This window comes from Otolemur garnettii, unplaced genomic scaffold (assembly GCF_000181295.1).
Source record: "Otolemur garnettii isolate 467f Iridium unplaced genomic scaffold, OtoGar3 scaffold00184, whole genome shotgun sequence".
NCBI classification, from domain to species: Eukaryota; Metazoa; Chordata; class Mammalia; order Primates; family Galagidae; genus Otolemur; species Otolemur garnettii.
In genome coordinates, this window is record NW_003852579.1 from 2,468,919 (window position 1) to 2,484,114 (window position 15,196).

The 15,196-nt window shown below is 38.8% G+C and overlaps 1 protein-coding gene across 7 annotated transcripts in view; it reads left to right on the top strand.

Moving 5' to 3' along the window:
* The window catches only part of SRSF4 (serine and arginine rich splicing factor 4), a 28,296-nt gene that overhangs the window by 5,711 nt on the left and 7,389 nt on the right, over positions 1-15,196 (top strand). Inside the window, exons 1-5 of one of the 7 annotated variants that reach the window (XM_012812008.2) lie at positions 2,653-4,603; positions 5,828-6,858; positions 10,152-10,180; positions 12,114-12,256; positions 13,151-13,263. In XM_012812008.2, the coding sequence (XP_012667462.1) occupies positions 6,835-6,858; positions 10,152-10,180; positions 12,114-12,256; positions 13,151-13,263 (309 nt within the window). In that variant the 5' untranslated portion in view covers positions 2,653-4,603; positions 5,828-6,834. The other 6 variants (XM_012812009.2, XM_023507442.1, XM_012812007.2 and 3 more) reach the window with 6 other exon arrangements.

Sequence of the window (15,196 nt, forward strand, 5' to 3'; positions counted from 1 at the left end):
AAAAAAAAAAAAAAGAAATAACCCCATGTTGGATGCATACTTTTTTTGCATCTTTATTATGCCTTTAGGACAGATCCCATGAAATAAAATTCCTGTGTTGCAGGAGGAATGAACATATTTAAGGCTGTCAATGCTTACAACCACATAACTTTGCCGAAAATATGCACCAGTTACATTTACACTAGCAATATATGAGCACACCCATGTGGTGACTTCCTCACCAGCATCATACACCTGTATTGTTTAAAATCTGCTAATTTAACTAATGCAAATTTGTGATTTTGTAAAAAATCAGTGCCAAGAGACAATGCTTTATTGAAAGTTTGATCAAATGTTACTAGCATAAATTGCCCCCTACTTCTTTGTCCTGGTTTCACAGTCAGTTTGTGGTATGAATAACCATCATTTGTAATTATTTGACTAAGTCATTATAAACCCCTTTACTTCAGTTTACTATCTTGCTCCTCCCTTCTTCATTGAGGTATTATCTGAGTCAAAGGGCCATGTGAGGTTATTTATCCCTTCTTAAAAGATAGGCAGAGGATATAGACTTGAATGTGATTTGGGTTCCCAGTACAGTAGGACCTTCATAGTTGACCTAATTTAATTTGCATAGACCAGACATGTGCCACATGTACATGTCAGTACAGTAGCCCTAGTCCTTATGCTGACCAGTTTGTTGAGTCCCTTGGGTGGTCAACTTAACAGAGGTTTTACTGTAGTAGAATAGAAAATTATACTTTGAGTTCTGTGTTCCTCAGAAGAAAGGTACTCCAGGCATCTGAGAGGACACTTTTGGGAGTGATGTTTGTAAATTTGTAAACTAACAATGAAACCTCAAAACTTTAGAAAACGTTAATACATTTGTATGATTTATTTTTCAACTGAGTGTATCAAAGTCCATTACAAACAGGTGTTGTCCGTAGTTTATGCTGAAGGGGGAAACACTAAGGCATGGGACAATTAAGTGACTGGCCCAAGGTTACAAAATGAGTTTTTGACGTCTCTGGAAACTGAAGAATTTCTTTTATTCACATACCAGATTATAGCATGGGCAGCGGCTGTCAAAGCTTCTCAGGCTGTTTCCTTCCAGATGGTTTGGTCCTGTCATTTTGGGACTTGCCTCTAGTGGTGAGAGAGTAGTTCAGGTTTCCTAGCCAGTGTAGCCTTTTAGTCTCTGAAGTGGCTTCCAACCAGCTGATAAGTTATTGCCAAAAGTGAGACAGATGGACGTTCTTATGACTTTGTCACTGGACAGATACTGCTGGTGAGTCTTTCCTCAGGCTACTCTTTAAAGAGCTGCAAGGTGGTGTCAGCTTTGTCATGACTGGCTGGCAGGATTTGTACAAGTAAATATTTTCTGTCCTGTTGTTATTCCAAGAGCCATCTGGCCTTTAAACCTGAAGATGAGGGGTGATGCCCTTAATTTGCACTCCTGTATTTTAAGGAATTGCCCTGAAAGATTTTCCTGAGTGTTGAAATGAAAGTCTCCCAGGCTAGAGGTCTCAGAGCTTCAGGTGATACCAGAAGAAGCATTTAAAAGAACCTTGTGGCTAGGCACCTGTGGCTCAAGTGGCTAAGGCGCCAGCCACATACACCTAAGGTGGCGGGTTCGAATCCAGCCCGGACCCGCCAAACAACAATGATGGCTGCAACCAAAAAATAGCCGGGCATTATGGTGGGCGCCTGTGGTCCCAGCTACTCGGGAGGCTGAGGCAGGAGACTCACTTGAGCCCAGGAGTTGGACGTTGCTGTGAGCTGTGAAGCCACGGCACTCTACCCAGGGGAGTAGCTTGAGGCTCTGTCTCAAAAAGAAAAGAACCTTGTTATTTCTCTGCTAGGTCCTCAGCCATGTCTTTAAGGCCTGTAAGCCAGAAGGAGGACTTTCATGAAATAGAGACCTCTTCATGAAATAGAGACCTCTAAGACGTAGAACAGCAGTTCTCAACCTGTGGGTTGCGACCCATAGGAACTGTATTAAAGGGCCGGAGCATTAGGAAGGTTGAGAACCACTGACCTAGAGAGTGGAGACAGGAGTGGTTTACTGGAGGAAGAAGGTTTGAATTCAGCATTTGGGAATGAAGTAGGTGAGCAGGAGGCTCAGGCAAGGAAGTCAGGAAAGAGACCAGAACATTGACTTGAGAAAATTGTTTGTGTGAATGTAATGAAGCTATTGATCCATTAATTGTAAAAGTTTGAAAATTCATCAAAATATTTCATTAATGGCTAATTTCAAGGGAAGTGCATCCCCGAGATATATATGGAAAATGATGGCTTTAATGAAAAAGAAACAGACTGCAGTTCAGGGACCAGGGCGGTTATGAGGCCCTCATGCAGCTGAGAAGGTCCCAGAGGCATAACCTTTATGCACCTTTAACACCTGGCAGCTCATTGTATTGTTTTAGAGGTAAGTATAAACTGGTTTTGTTTGTAGCTTTGGTATGCAGTCAGGTAGCGCTGTTTGCTGAGTGTAAGCTTTAATTTTATTAAGTAAAAGTAACAGATGTAGTAATTCTGTTTTATATCCCAAGAGTTTCATTCTAAATTGATAATACCACTTTCATCTCTACTTTTTTTTTTTTCAAGTGGGGGGGGTGTTTTTGAGACAATACCTAGGCTAGAGTGCAGTGGCATCATCATAGCTTACTGCAACCTCAAGCTCCTAGGATCAAGGGAGCTTCCCAAATAGCTGGGATCCCAGGCACAAGCTGTCAGATTTGGCTAATTTTTCTGTTTTTTATAGAAATAGGGTCTTAACTATGTTACCCCAGCTGGTCTTAAACTCCTGCCCTCAAGTGATTCTTCCTCCCTAGCCTCCCCAAATGTCCGGATTTTAGGCATGAGCCACCAAACGTGGCCTCACATTTTTAATTTATGATTTTGTGTGAACCATAGTGTGTTATCAGGGAATAGTTGACTCCCTTTTTTTTGTGAAACCTTTTACTTACCCTCAGTATTGATAAATGTCAGAAAATTGAAATGTACATAGGTGATTGTGTTTGCCTCCCCCTAATTTAAGGAAAGCCATCTTGGCATTAAGATACCAAAATAATGCATTTAGTTATTATGGGGTTACTGTTAGAATAGTTGGCCCACAAACTAGTTATAGTTACACCAGTCTGCTGTATGTTGCTTTCTGGGTGGTCCCATTTTATAGGATAGGAATAAGGTGGCAGCCTAGTGAAAGTGAAATAGGTTGGCAAACTTAGTTCATTTTTGAAACCATTTTGGATGGTTCAAACAAGTTGGCAGATAGGCTCAGAACAGTTACAGTAAGAATAAGACTAATTACAAATTTGATGCAGATTGTTCTATATCTCTTATTCTGCAGGGATTTTGTTTTAATTGTTTTTAAGATAATGATTATTCTTTTTCCTCAATTCAATAAGTAAGTATTCTTTTAAAGATGGACTGACAAAATCTGCAATGTGGACTTAATACCATGAGCTTGAGTTTTATTATTTCTTTATAATTAGAGGTTTTTTCAATAAATGGTTTATTTTGTCAGAAAGGAAGATCACAAGTCAGATTTTCCTGCCAATATATTGGTGTCCTCGTTGCAGAGATAAAGTTTCTTAATGATTTTTTTACCTTTATCTTCCTAGACTGGTTGATAGTTCATAGGTTTGGTTCCATTAGCGGAGAATAAATGTTCACAACTCACTAGTATTAGCGCACAACTGATGTAGAAATGATATTTCCCATTTAATATTTCTGATGGAATGCTGATATTCATGTGGGCATTTTTTTCTTCCATGGTATAGCACATATCTAGTGAAACTGATTTTCTGTGCTCCTACAGCTTGTATTTCTCAAAGTCTAGTCTAACAGACCACTTCTTTCCATTGATGTGTAGGAAGCAATAGAACAGGTTTTAGATTAGGACCTGGGTTTTGAAGAATCCCAGGTATTTGGGCATAGCATTGGCAAGTTACTGGACTGCTCTAACTTTGTTCCTACATCTGTGAGAGGGCAGTAAACCCCAGAGTTGTGAAAATTGAATGTATTATGTGTGTAAAGCACTTAAACATAATGCATGATCCATAATAAGATGTTCAGAAAAATAGTAGTTTATCGTTACAAAGGAACTTGAAGGGAGAGTCCTAATGGGCTAGAGTAATCATGTTACAATAATGTGTTAATCACACAAAATATTTTTTTTGGTTGCTGCTGTAATTGTAGTGTAGGTGGAAGGCTGTAAACTTTCTAGCATTTGAATTCTAGCCCATTTTTCCTTACATTTATACTTATATTTATAATTTTTGGTCTTAGTTACCATTCCTTGTGAAACTAAATGCATTTTTAAATTCGTATTATTGTCAGTATTCATTCACATCCACCATGTCTAGATCCAGCTCTTCATTTTCTCTGTGCTGATCTGATTTTTGCCAAACCTTAGAACCAAAGACAGACTCTAGGGGTTGATATGGGACCTCCAAAATGGGGATTGCACAGAATAATCTTATTTTTCCTCTATTCTTCTAGTCTGTTATGTTCTGAACCCACACATGTTTTCGGAAGGACCAGATGGCTGACACTGGCTAATGGGAACCAAAAGACAAGAGTGAAAGTAACCTGGTTGTCATATACCCCCAGCTTAGAGGTGCTTTACCCTGCCCCAAGATAAATTTCTTTCTTTCTCTGGAGACTTTCTCCTGCTATATCATAAAACTTTACTACAGCGTGGCTTGTCTAGATTAGAATCCTTAAGTCAAGCAGCAACATTTGATGAATGAAAAAGATAATGCTCAAGACTATGAGAGGTATCTGCCTTTAAAAGGCAGTGGACACTTGGGAGGCCGAGGTGGGTATATTGCCTGAGCTCAGGAGTTCAAGATCAGCCTGAGCCAGAGCAAGACCTCATCTCAAAAAATAGCCGGGCGTTGTGGCGGGCGCCTATAGTCCCAGCTACTGGGGAGGCTGAGGCACGAGAATTGCTTGAGCCCAAGAGTTTGAGGTTGCTGTGAGCTATAATACCACGGCACTCTACCAAGGGTGACAAAGTGAGACTCTGTCTCAAAAAATAAAAAATAAGGCAGTGGAACTTTATGGATTAAAGCTGGGGAGTTAGAGGCACAAGTCTGGATTCAAATCCAGCTCCAGCACTTATGAGCTCCTTGACAACGAGCAAGTCATTTAGCCTCTCCAGGTCTTCATTTCGTATTGTAAAATGGGAACCATGATAATACACCATTCACATTTCAGTCATGAGGAATGAATGAAATGTTATGGATAAATTATTATGTATCAAGCACTGTGGTAAATATACAACAGACATACTAGCCTTTGTTGTTACTAATGAGCTCATAACCAAATGAAAAAATAAGCACAAAGAAACAAGGCTTAAAAAGCCACAAAAACAATCACCATTTAAAACATAAAATCGATTAGAAGTGCTAAAGCTAAAGAAAGTGCTAAAATAACCGGACTCAGGTGGGTTTCTGGGGCTTTGTGAAAGAGGTTTGTGGAAGAAGATTGCTATGATTCAACTTACATAGTCAGGGTGTTCCTGGTTAAAGAATGACATAAACAAAGATATTTAGAAGTCACTATAAATCTCCAAGCAAAAGAATGAACTGACTTTCCCTGCTACAATATAGAGACAAGTTGACTAAGTAAAAATAGCTCTAACCCAGAATTATGTAAATCAATCAGAAAGGTAGAGACAGTCCTGAAGGCCCAGCAAAATGAAGAAACTATAGAACTTGGTAGTAAACCCAGTGGGCAACCAGGGAGGAGTTGTCAAAAATGATTGCAAGGTTGTTGGAAATGAATGGTCAGGGGATCCAGAAGAGAGAAATCATGAGGTAGGTTTTCTTCTTTGAAGGTGGGGAAAGATCAAGTGCAGACTGAGCTGTGGCCAACGTTTGCAGACCAGGAATCCACACTAGCTCTAATCAAAGAGCTCTTGGTGTGCGGGAACTGCCAGTTTGCCGACGTCAAAAGAGCCCCAGACTGGGTAATGGTGAGCCCTGAAGTCGCACCCCAGCTCTGCCACTCAGTGAGCACGGGTAAGTCATCCACCCTTTCTGGGTGGCCTTGATGGCCCTCCCTCCTCTGAGACTGAAAGTCAGGGAGGCCAGAATGCCCAGAGCAGCCTCCTTCCTGTCTCAGGATAGGAAAGGATCTCAGGAACCTACCTCATGTGGTAGCAGCTTCTATTTGTGGGTTATAAACAACCCTCCGTTACTGGAAAAATCAAATTGCAACCATAATCACTAATCCCAAGCAGTAAATGTGACACTGGTTAATTCTACTGTGAGGGCCTAACCACTGGTTCCCTGGAATGTTGCACACCTTTGGAATTGGGGCAGTTACACTGTTCTCATTCACAAGCTTTTTCTCTGAGTTGGCCTTATCTGAGCACTAGAGTTGGTTGCAGAAGTGTCTTTCTGTAGTTTTCCAAGCACTTTATGCAGACAGCAAGAATTACTGATTTTTATTACTGTCCTGTCCATGTGTCCTAACTTTTTTTCACCTCATAAGACCAATTTGGCTGAAGCATGGGACCAACACTGAGTGCTTTGAAAGAAAGCTGTTTGATTCCTGTTCACTGAATGCCATTTCTTTCAGGGTAGATTTAAGGGCTCTGCCCTTAAAGTACAGTGCTACTGACTCTAGATTGAGGGCTCGAGCCACCCCGTGGGTTAACTTCAACAGATGAAAATTTTTCCTTGGCTACAGCAACATCCCTAATCCTGACCAGCCATGGAGAGGTTCGGTTCTTACAAGGAAATGAGTGAATGTGGGAATGGCTCACCACATTGGGAAAACAAAACTCACATCCTGCTGATGGTTGGCTGAGGACTGTCATGTCCACATACAAAGAAAAGCATGTGGCACAGTTTTAGGACAAAGGTGAGCAGAGATCCACCGTGGCAAGGGGCACATTTTTCTTATAGAGAGATCATCCAAGGCATGCCCCTCGGTAAGCAGTGTTGGTGGGTGACTGTGGTCACACGCATGGAGGCTTGCTTTCCCTTGCTCCTTGTATCCACTCCCCAGCAGTTTATGGTACTGAGCACCCCCTAGTCATGCCCTGCCCAATTCACCATTGATCAGCTTATTTCTAAAGCAGGTCATACACATCATTTTTCAGAGAGGACTTTTTCTCCAGCCTCCCTGTTTAGTGAAGTTGTTTGGAAGACAGAGGTTACTAGCCTAAGCCATTCTGCAAAGAGCAAGATAATTCTACATCCTCTTTATTAGAAAATACAGAGACAAGGGTGGGCATAGTGGTGTTTGGGACCATTGGTATAGGTTGTTAGGATCATAGAAAGTCTGTTTTAGTAACAGTGTTAACTCAGATAATAATTCTTGGATGAAGAAGTGTGGTTAACATTTGTAAAATTTGGCCCGGTACAGTGGCTCATGCTTATAATCCTAGCATTCTGTGAGGCCAAGGTGGGTAGATTGCTTGAGCTTAGGAGTTTGAGACCAACCCCAGCAAGAGCAAAACTCCATCTCTACTAAAATTAGAAAAACTAGCCAGGCATTGTGGTGGGCACCTGTAGTCACAACTACTTGGGAGGCTGAAGTAGGAAGATTACTTGAACCCCTAGGAATTTGAGGTTGCTGTGAACTATGATGACACCGTGGCACTCAACCACAGGGTGACAGAGTGACTCTTATCTCAAAAAAAATAAAAGTCAAAATTGAAGTCTTTAATAAAAAAAATAAATAAGGCAGGCATAGTGGTGTGCTCCTGCAATCCTAGCTACTGAGGAGGCTGAGGCAGGAGGATTACTTAAGCCCAGGAGTTGCAGTGAGCTATGGTAACACCAGTACGTGCTAGCCCAGGTGACAAAGTGAGACCCTTTCTCAAAAAAAAAAAAAAAAAGTAATAGTAGTGTTGGCATACCTTAGTTTTGAAAAACATCATTCCGGTTTTACCTTTTTAGAGTTCTGGCAAATCGCCTGAGCAGTACACTAATTATCTGTTGAGTGAGGGAGATGAGAGTATTGATGAGAATGAAAGTTTAGAACAGCCTGTGTGATACAATGTGGCTTTTGTTGGTGGTATCCAGATACCTGTCTGTCCTTACTAAATATCATGGTGCCTACTTTTTTAGAAGGAAAATGATAGCAACTTCCCCTTATTCTTTTGACTCAATTTGTCAGGATAGGAGGTGGCCAGAAGAAAACAGTTTGGGGAAGTTAATACAGGTTGAGTATCCCTTATCTGAAATGCTTGGGACCAGAAGTGTTTGGGATTTGGAAATATTTACATTATACTTAGCAGTCAGTCAGCCCTAATCCAGAAGTTTAAAATGCTCTAGTGAACGTTTCCTTTGAGCATCCTTTGTTGGTGATCAAAAAGTTTCAGATTTTAAATTTTCAGAATAGGAATACTCATCCTGTAGTGGAGGAGAAACGTTGAAGAAAGGAGTGGGGGGGGGTTTCTTAATTCAAGAGTATCATATATTGGATAGTAAGGCCACACTTGATTCTTTTATGTACATAGAGGAGAAGACGAAAAGCTTGAGCATCTGAGAATAAGATGAGGTGTATTGGAGGGCACTTTGTGTTTTTGTCCCTGCTGTGGATGTTTTTTTTAATTTGTCTTAGATTCCTTCTCCTGAATTCCTTCATTCTCTTCCTTCTTTTATTAGAATTACTGAAAGATGTTCTTTGTTTTTAATAGAGCAGAAGGAGGATATCTGCTGTTAGAATTAGAGAAATTTATCTGTCGGGTTGTGTTTTGTGAGGCTTAGTCACAGGTTACTCCAGAGATGTGTATACACAGCATATGTACACACATGCATACATAGAATGGTGTGTATACATGCATGTATGTATTTTATATTGATCCTTACCTCGTCAAAGGGGAATACTTGGTGAAATAAGAGATTGGTTTTGTGTTACTTGCTGCAAAGCACAAAGGAAATATTTAGATTGATTTTAAAGACTCCTCAGTGTTGGTTACCAGGAAGAGCTTTACTTTGTTGAAGGCACCAAATTTAACTTGGGAACAGTTAAAATGTTTAAGTAAACCTAAAATTGAGAACATACCTGGTATTAAAAGGTATTATAGATGTTGAAAATTAAGTTTAAGCTTATTCATCTGTTGCTCTTGCATACCTCTGGTGGTGCTATCTTGTTCCAGACACGCCAAATTTTAGAGTTTAAATGACCCATTGTTAAGCCAAAGAAGTACTCATTTTATATATTGTATTTTTTGGTGTTTGTAAAAACCTTAGAGATATTTAGTATAGCTCCCTCATTTCACAAATAAACAAAGACCCATAGAAATAAAATGATTTAAATATGCTGTTCAGAATTGGTTTATAGCTGAACCAGGACAGGAACGTAGGCCAGTTCTTGCTGTCCATTCTTAATAGTTATATGAGTTTCAGCTCTGGTATCAGCCATAGGCTTTGAATGCCAGCTCTGCTTTTTATTCATTTTTTATTTTTTGTAAGTTATGCAAAAGAAAAAAAAAAACCTCTAAAAACTCTATACCTTAGTTTCATTGCCTAGTATATAGAGAGTATATAGTCAGTGTTAGATAACGTTTTATTGTTATTACTAGTCTTCCTGCCTTATTTTGGGGACCCATTACTTGTTGAATGAAATAAAGTTATCTTTCCATTAAATCATATCTAAATAGTAATTTGGTAAAAACAACCAACCACACTGTTCTAGTTTTTGCTTTACATTCAGAACAGGAGTCTCTATCAGGTATGGGTTGTTGTATGGGAGGATATTTGTTTTGATCTTCCAAACTGCCCCCACACCCCATCCTGCCACCCTAGCATGTCAGTGGCACAGAGAAATGGAAGACACCTGATTTGATCCTTGAACTGGACTTTGACATGAAAATGTTTCAAATAGGTTTTGTGGCTTTTCACAGAAGAGTAACCAAGATTTTCATGTAAAATAAATTTGATCTTACGTCAACTAACTTAATAAGTGACTTGAATACCCCAAAAATATGACTACTAAGTGACCTATTTATTGGAACTTCTTAGAAGTAAGTATTAGGGAAGGATCATAGGGGTCATTTTTCTATAACATCACAGATTGTCCCTACAACTCAGGGAAGAGTTGATTGGCAAGGTATGCCTTGTTTCAGTCTCAGTTTGCAGAGAAAGATTGTTCTGTCTGAGCATTAATTTTTATTTTTAAATTTTTATGCCTCCACTGAACAGGTCGTGATTGCTTTCCCTGAAAGGTCAGGGTAAGTTCTGCTTGTAAGCTTTGGAACAGAATGAACACTCAGGATGCTTATAGTCTGGGAGAACATATTCCCATGTGAGTCTGACAGAAGCATCTCTTCCCATCAGCAGTCACCGGGATTTATATCTCAGTTGGCCTGCAGAGCTTAGGGTCTTGCATTCTGTGATACACACCCCTGGGAGTTGTAAACTTTATTAACTGTTTTGAAGAAAACAGTTGGCATCTTCCTGTTTTTTGTTTAATTCTCAGTACTCAGTTTTGTCCTTCTGAGATCAAACTACATCAATTCTGGTCATTGAACAGTGCCAAGCCAGAAGGTGACTCTTAAGGAAGTGGGGATCATTATTGTCAATGACCATGCCAAACATCCCTCCTTCTTTGCTTGGATTCAGGCTCTTAAATGGTGTCAAGAGCAGTGGTGCTGTGAGCAAAGCAGACTCAGGGCTGGTTTTGACAACCAAATTAAGGAAGGCACACTTTTTAACTTTTTTTACTAAGGGTTAAAACCAAGTAGAAAATAGATTGGCTTTTTATGTGACAATAAAGCACTTTCAAGCATAATAAGTTAATGATTTTCAAGGCTTTACTTGCCTTGTCAAATATAAAGGCATGTTCAGAAATCATTCTTTTTAAACTTCTCTGCAATTCCAGCCTATGAGAGCATGAAACCATGTTTTTTTAAAGATTTCACGGTCCATAAATTGAGCCAGGTGGCTTCTGAATTGTGTTACTGTAAAACACTTACCATTAAATAACTGTGTCTGTGTCACATTTTTTAAAAGGAGTTTAGAGTCAATCCCACTCAGACATTTCAGCATAGAACCCTCCAAAGTTGTTACCTACATGTTGTAACCTAGCACATTGTCACCTTAACAGATTCTTGCACAAAAGGAACGCTTCAGTAAGGGAAAAATTGAATTCTGACTTATCACTTTTTTAACATGTTGCTGAGTACAGCATTACATGCTAAAGAAGCTGGAGTCATTTTTTATCTGCAGACTAGGTGAACCTCTGTCAAGTCTTACATCCTGTTTTAGTGTCAGTATGTTTAAATGCAGAAAAAACTAATCAGTGTTTGCCTTTGTACACAGCCTTGTTAAAGTTTAAAGAAATTGCTTATAACTTTGCTTTGTAATTAAATATGACCATAAGATGGTTTTGGTTTGTAAATATAGGCAATGATCACAGAGCTAGACCTTTAATAGCTATTAGCCAAACTGTTTCTTGATAACAGTTTTCAATTTGCTTAATCTTGCAAATTTTGTGCTTTGCTTTTATAAATTGTGCTTTTTAATAGTCATTTATAGGATGGGGGGGTTGTTTTCTTTGGGATATGATTAAACCACCAAACCTCTCTGCTTGGAAATTCCTAGCAATGCCATGTAAAGAAATTTGCATGGTTGTATATAGTTAGAGAATTCAGCCCATCTGAAAATGAGTTTGGACTCTCATAGGAAAGTAAATAGTTCTAATTTTTTTTTTCACTGATAATTTCTAGAACAGTTAATTCACTTGTGACTGATTTCTTTAGGTAGAGGAACAGAAACTTAAAAATTTTTTTTCCTTTTATAGAGGAGATTTAAGATAGTATGATTTTTACCTCGTATGTTATTTTGAACGTGATTTAACAATTAATACACAGTGCCTGAAGGTAGGTCTCATTGTTCTTGGGGAACAACAGAAGTGTTTTCTGAATATCTGACCAGCCTCCTACTAGAAACTTAGGAGTCTGCCTTGAGAAGTCTCCCTTCCTCATGCAGTGCCTATTGGCACAAAGCAAAGTGGTTTCAGCTAAAGAGAAGAAAAAGCTGATCCTTAGTTTTGCAAAACCCACCTAACCTTTGCTAAGCATGAACCTCATTGTTTTCTCTTTAATGTTAGTGAAACTAGATGTCAAAATGGTGCCAACCAGGATTTTGTTTGCTCTCTTCTAGATATGGTTTTGTGGAGTTTGATGATCTGCGTGATGCAGATGATGCTGTTTATGAACTGAATGGCAAAGACCTTTGTGGTGAGCGAGTAATTGTTGAGCATGCCCGCGGCCCACGTCGAGATGGCAGTTACGGTTCTGGACGCAGTAAGCATTTGAGGGGAATATTTGGATCAATGACATGGTTTTGTTATTAAATGCTAATTTTTTAAGTAATTAATTAATTGTTACATTTAAATGTATTGATATTTAAGCCATTTGTTTATAAATTGTGTATCTTTAATGTAGAATTGCAAGTAAACATCTTTGATAATATTAATTTTAATTAAATTAATGACATAAATTTCTTGTTTTAATACTTTATAAATGTTTAATGATGTGTGTTTGTGTTGTTTTTTTTCTCTGTAATGCAATTGTTTAACATAGATTTAACAAAGACCTCAATGTTTTAATTAAAAGAATCCTTTGAGGCTAAGATGACTGCCTGTTCCATTTGCTGACCTTGGGTTACCTTTCCATGCGTGGCTCTTTGAACCATTGTGGCCCTTGGCTGACCAAAAACAGGAAGCCATGTGACGACCGCAACCTTTTCCCATTAGACCTGGGTGGTGAGGATCCCAAGGGTTAGACACAGATGAGATTAAACTGAAATAGGTGCCTGAAAATCTTTTTTTTTTTTTTTAATATATAAAATATTCACAAAACCTTTAATCACTGTGAGTAACACCAGTAACTGACTTAATAATTTGGTTACTTATTTCTGAATTATTAATAGTTTTAAATTTATGCATGTTAATCTTAAATATAAATATTAATGATATATATACTTATGACTTTGTAAATTAAATTTTAATGTTTAACTGATTGCCTTCTTAAAAATCTAGTTTAGAATTAAGGGTGGGAATAGAGTTAAAATATTATTAAATAGAGTTAAGCTATTGTTTGGGTGGGTATAAATGATATATTTAAGGGGAATATGTTCTATGTCATTTTTTCCTTTTCCTCCACTAAAGTAATCTTATGTATTTGAACCTTCCAAAGGTGGATATGGTTATAGAAGAAGTGGCCGAGATAAATATGGCCCTCCTACCCGCACAGAGTACAGACTTATTGTGGAGAATTTGTCAAGTCGGTGCAGCTGGCAAGACCTAAAGGTTTGGACTCCATTAACTTTCTGGGCTAAGATTGGGCAGAACTTAGGTTGAGAGACAGGTAAATTTAAAGGCTCAGACATACACAAAATATAGTTGTGATATATACTTGAAAGCCTTCACAAAACATTTGAAAATAATCCAATTAAAGGTTCCATAGGCTCGGCTTAGCTCAGCAACCATAGCACAGTGATTACAGCACTGGCCACATGCACCAAGGCTAGCCGGTTCAACCCGGCACCGGCCAGCTAAACAACAATGAAAACTGCAACAAAAAAATAACCAGGCGTTGTGGCAGGCACCTATAGTCCCAGGTACTTGGGAGGCTGAGAATCGTTTAAGCCCAAGAGTCTGAGGTTGCTGTGAGCTGTGATGCCGCGGCATAGGGTGACATAGTGAAACTCTGTCTCAAAAAAATAAATAATAAAAAATAAAGGTTGCGTCGGAGTATAAAATAGATGAGAATTTCACTCCTACTGTACATCATGGGACCATCAATCTAAGGACAAATCTATGTCATATGAAATTTTCCTCTATAGAGGGTATTAAATAAAGATGACAGTGTCATTTCTCACCAGTCTTAAGGTTGGAACCACCAAAGTTTCCTTCAGCATTAGCTGTAACATGCAAATTTATGCCAGCTACCAGTGTGGCCCCTCATTAGGGAAATTGACGATCTGACTGATGTTCTTTCATAAGGTTTGTTTTTCTTGGAATATTTCTCTCCTGAATTTTTGGTGTCAAAGGATTAAAGTCCAGGTCTATGTTTACCATCCAGTGTACTCCAGCTCATTTTTTGATAATAGTGTTGGTTTTTACTCTCACTAGGGAAGCAAAGCTTACTAAGTAGGATCACAACCTGGATTGTCTTAGGACAGATGAAAAGAATATCAGTTTTTGTATCTTGTTATTCTTTTGTTGATCCATCATTAAGAATAATTAGCAGTGGGATAGGGGAATGAGGTAGGAGGGAGGGGATGGGGGATCAAGGTGTATGGCACACTTCCTGGGGATGGGACACAAGTATAAGAGGAACTTTAGAAAATACAATCAGTGTAACCTAATTCTTTTGTACCCTCAGTGAGTCCCAGACAATAAAAAAAATACATATTTTATTACTTTTAAAAGGCAACATAGGCATACAAATTATAAAAAAAAAAATTTAGGCTATAAATTATATAAAATAATTTATATGCTAAAAAAAGAATAATTAGCAATTTTACATTCATGTAGTTATAACTTAAAAGCACTCTTTTTTTTTTTTTGCAGTTTTTGGCCGGGGCTGGGTTTGAACCCACCACCTCTGATATATGGGGCTGGCGCCCTACTCCTTGAGCCACAGGCACCACCCTAAAAGCACTTTCTATCTTACCCCCACCAAAATTCCCTCACACAGTTGGTTTTAGCATACAAGCTGGGGCCAGGACTCCTGACTTCCAGTCTGGTGTTTTTTGTAGTGCATTGTGCTAATTGTCAGCATGACAACAGAGCTTTACTGAAGGTCTGCCAGCAAGGTTGTACTAGCTGAAGGAATGACTTCAGTATTCTGAGCATTAGAAATTGCACATTGTGTGTACAAACTGGAAGACTGTGAGTAGAAAATAGCAGCTCTTCAGGTGGTATCACTAAATTTAGTGTGAAATTAATTTCTTAGAAAAGTCTTTAATTTGGGGGTTAAAATGGAGCCTATCAACATTCTTAGTTGGCTTCATACATCTGTACCTTGGGGCAGTTTCACTCTCAGGAAATGAAAGTAATAGAGCAGATTTCCTAGCTCTGGAGCCCACTTGCCTGGATTGAATCCCTGCTCTGCTGCTTCTCAGACTTGTAAGATGTAAGCAAGTCACTTACATCTTGTGCCTCATATTCCTCAAAATAAAATGGTTTGGGTTTTTTTTGTGTGTGTGTGTGTCCTTTTTTTTTTTTTTTTTTGAGA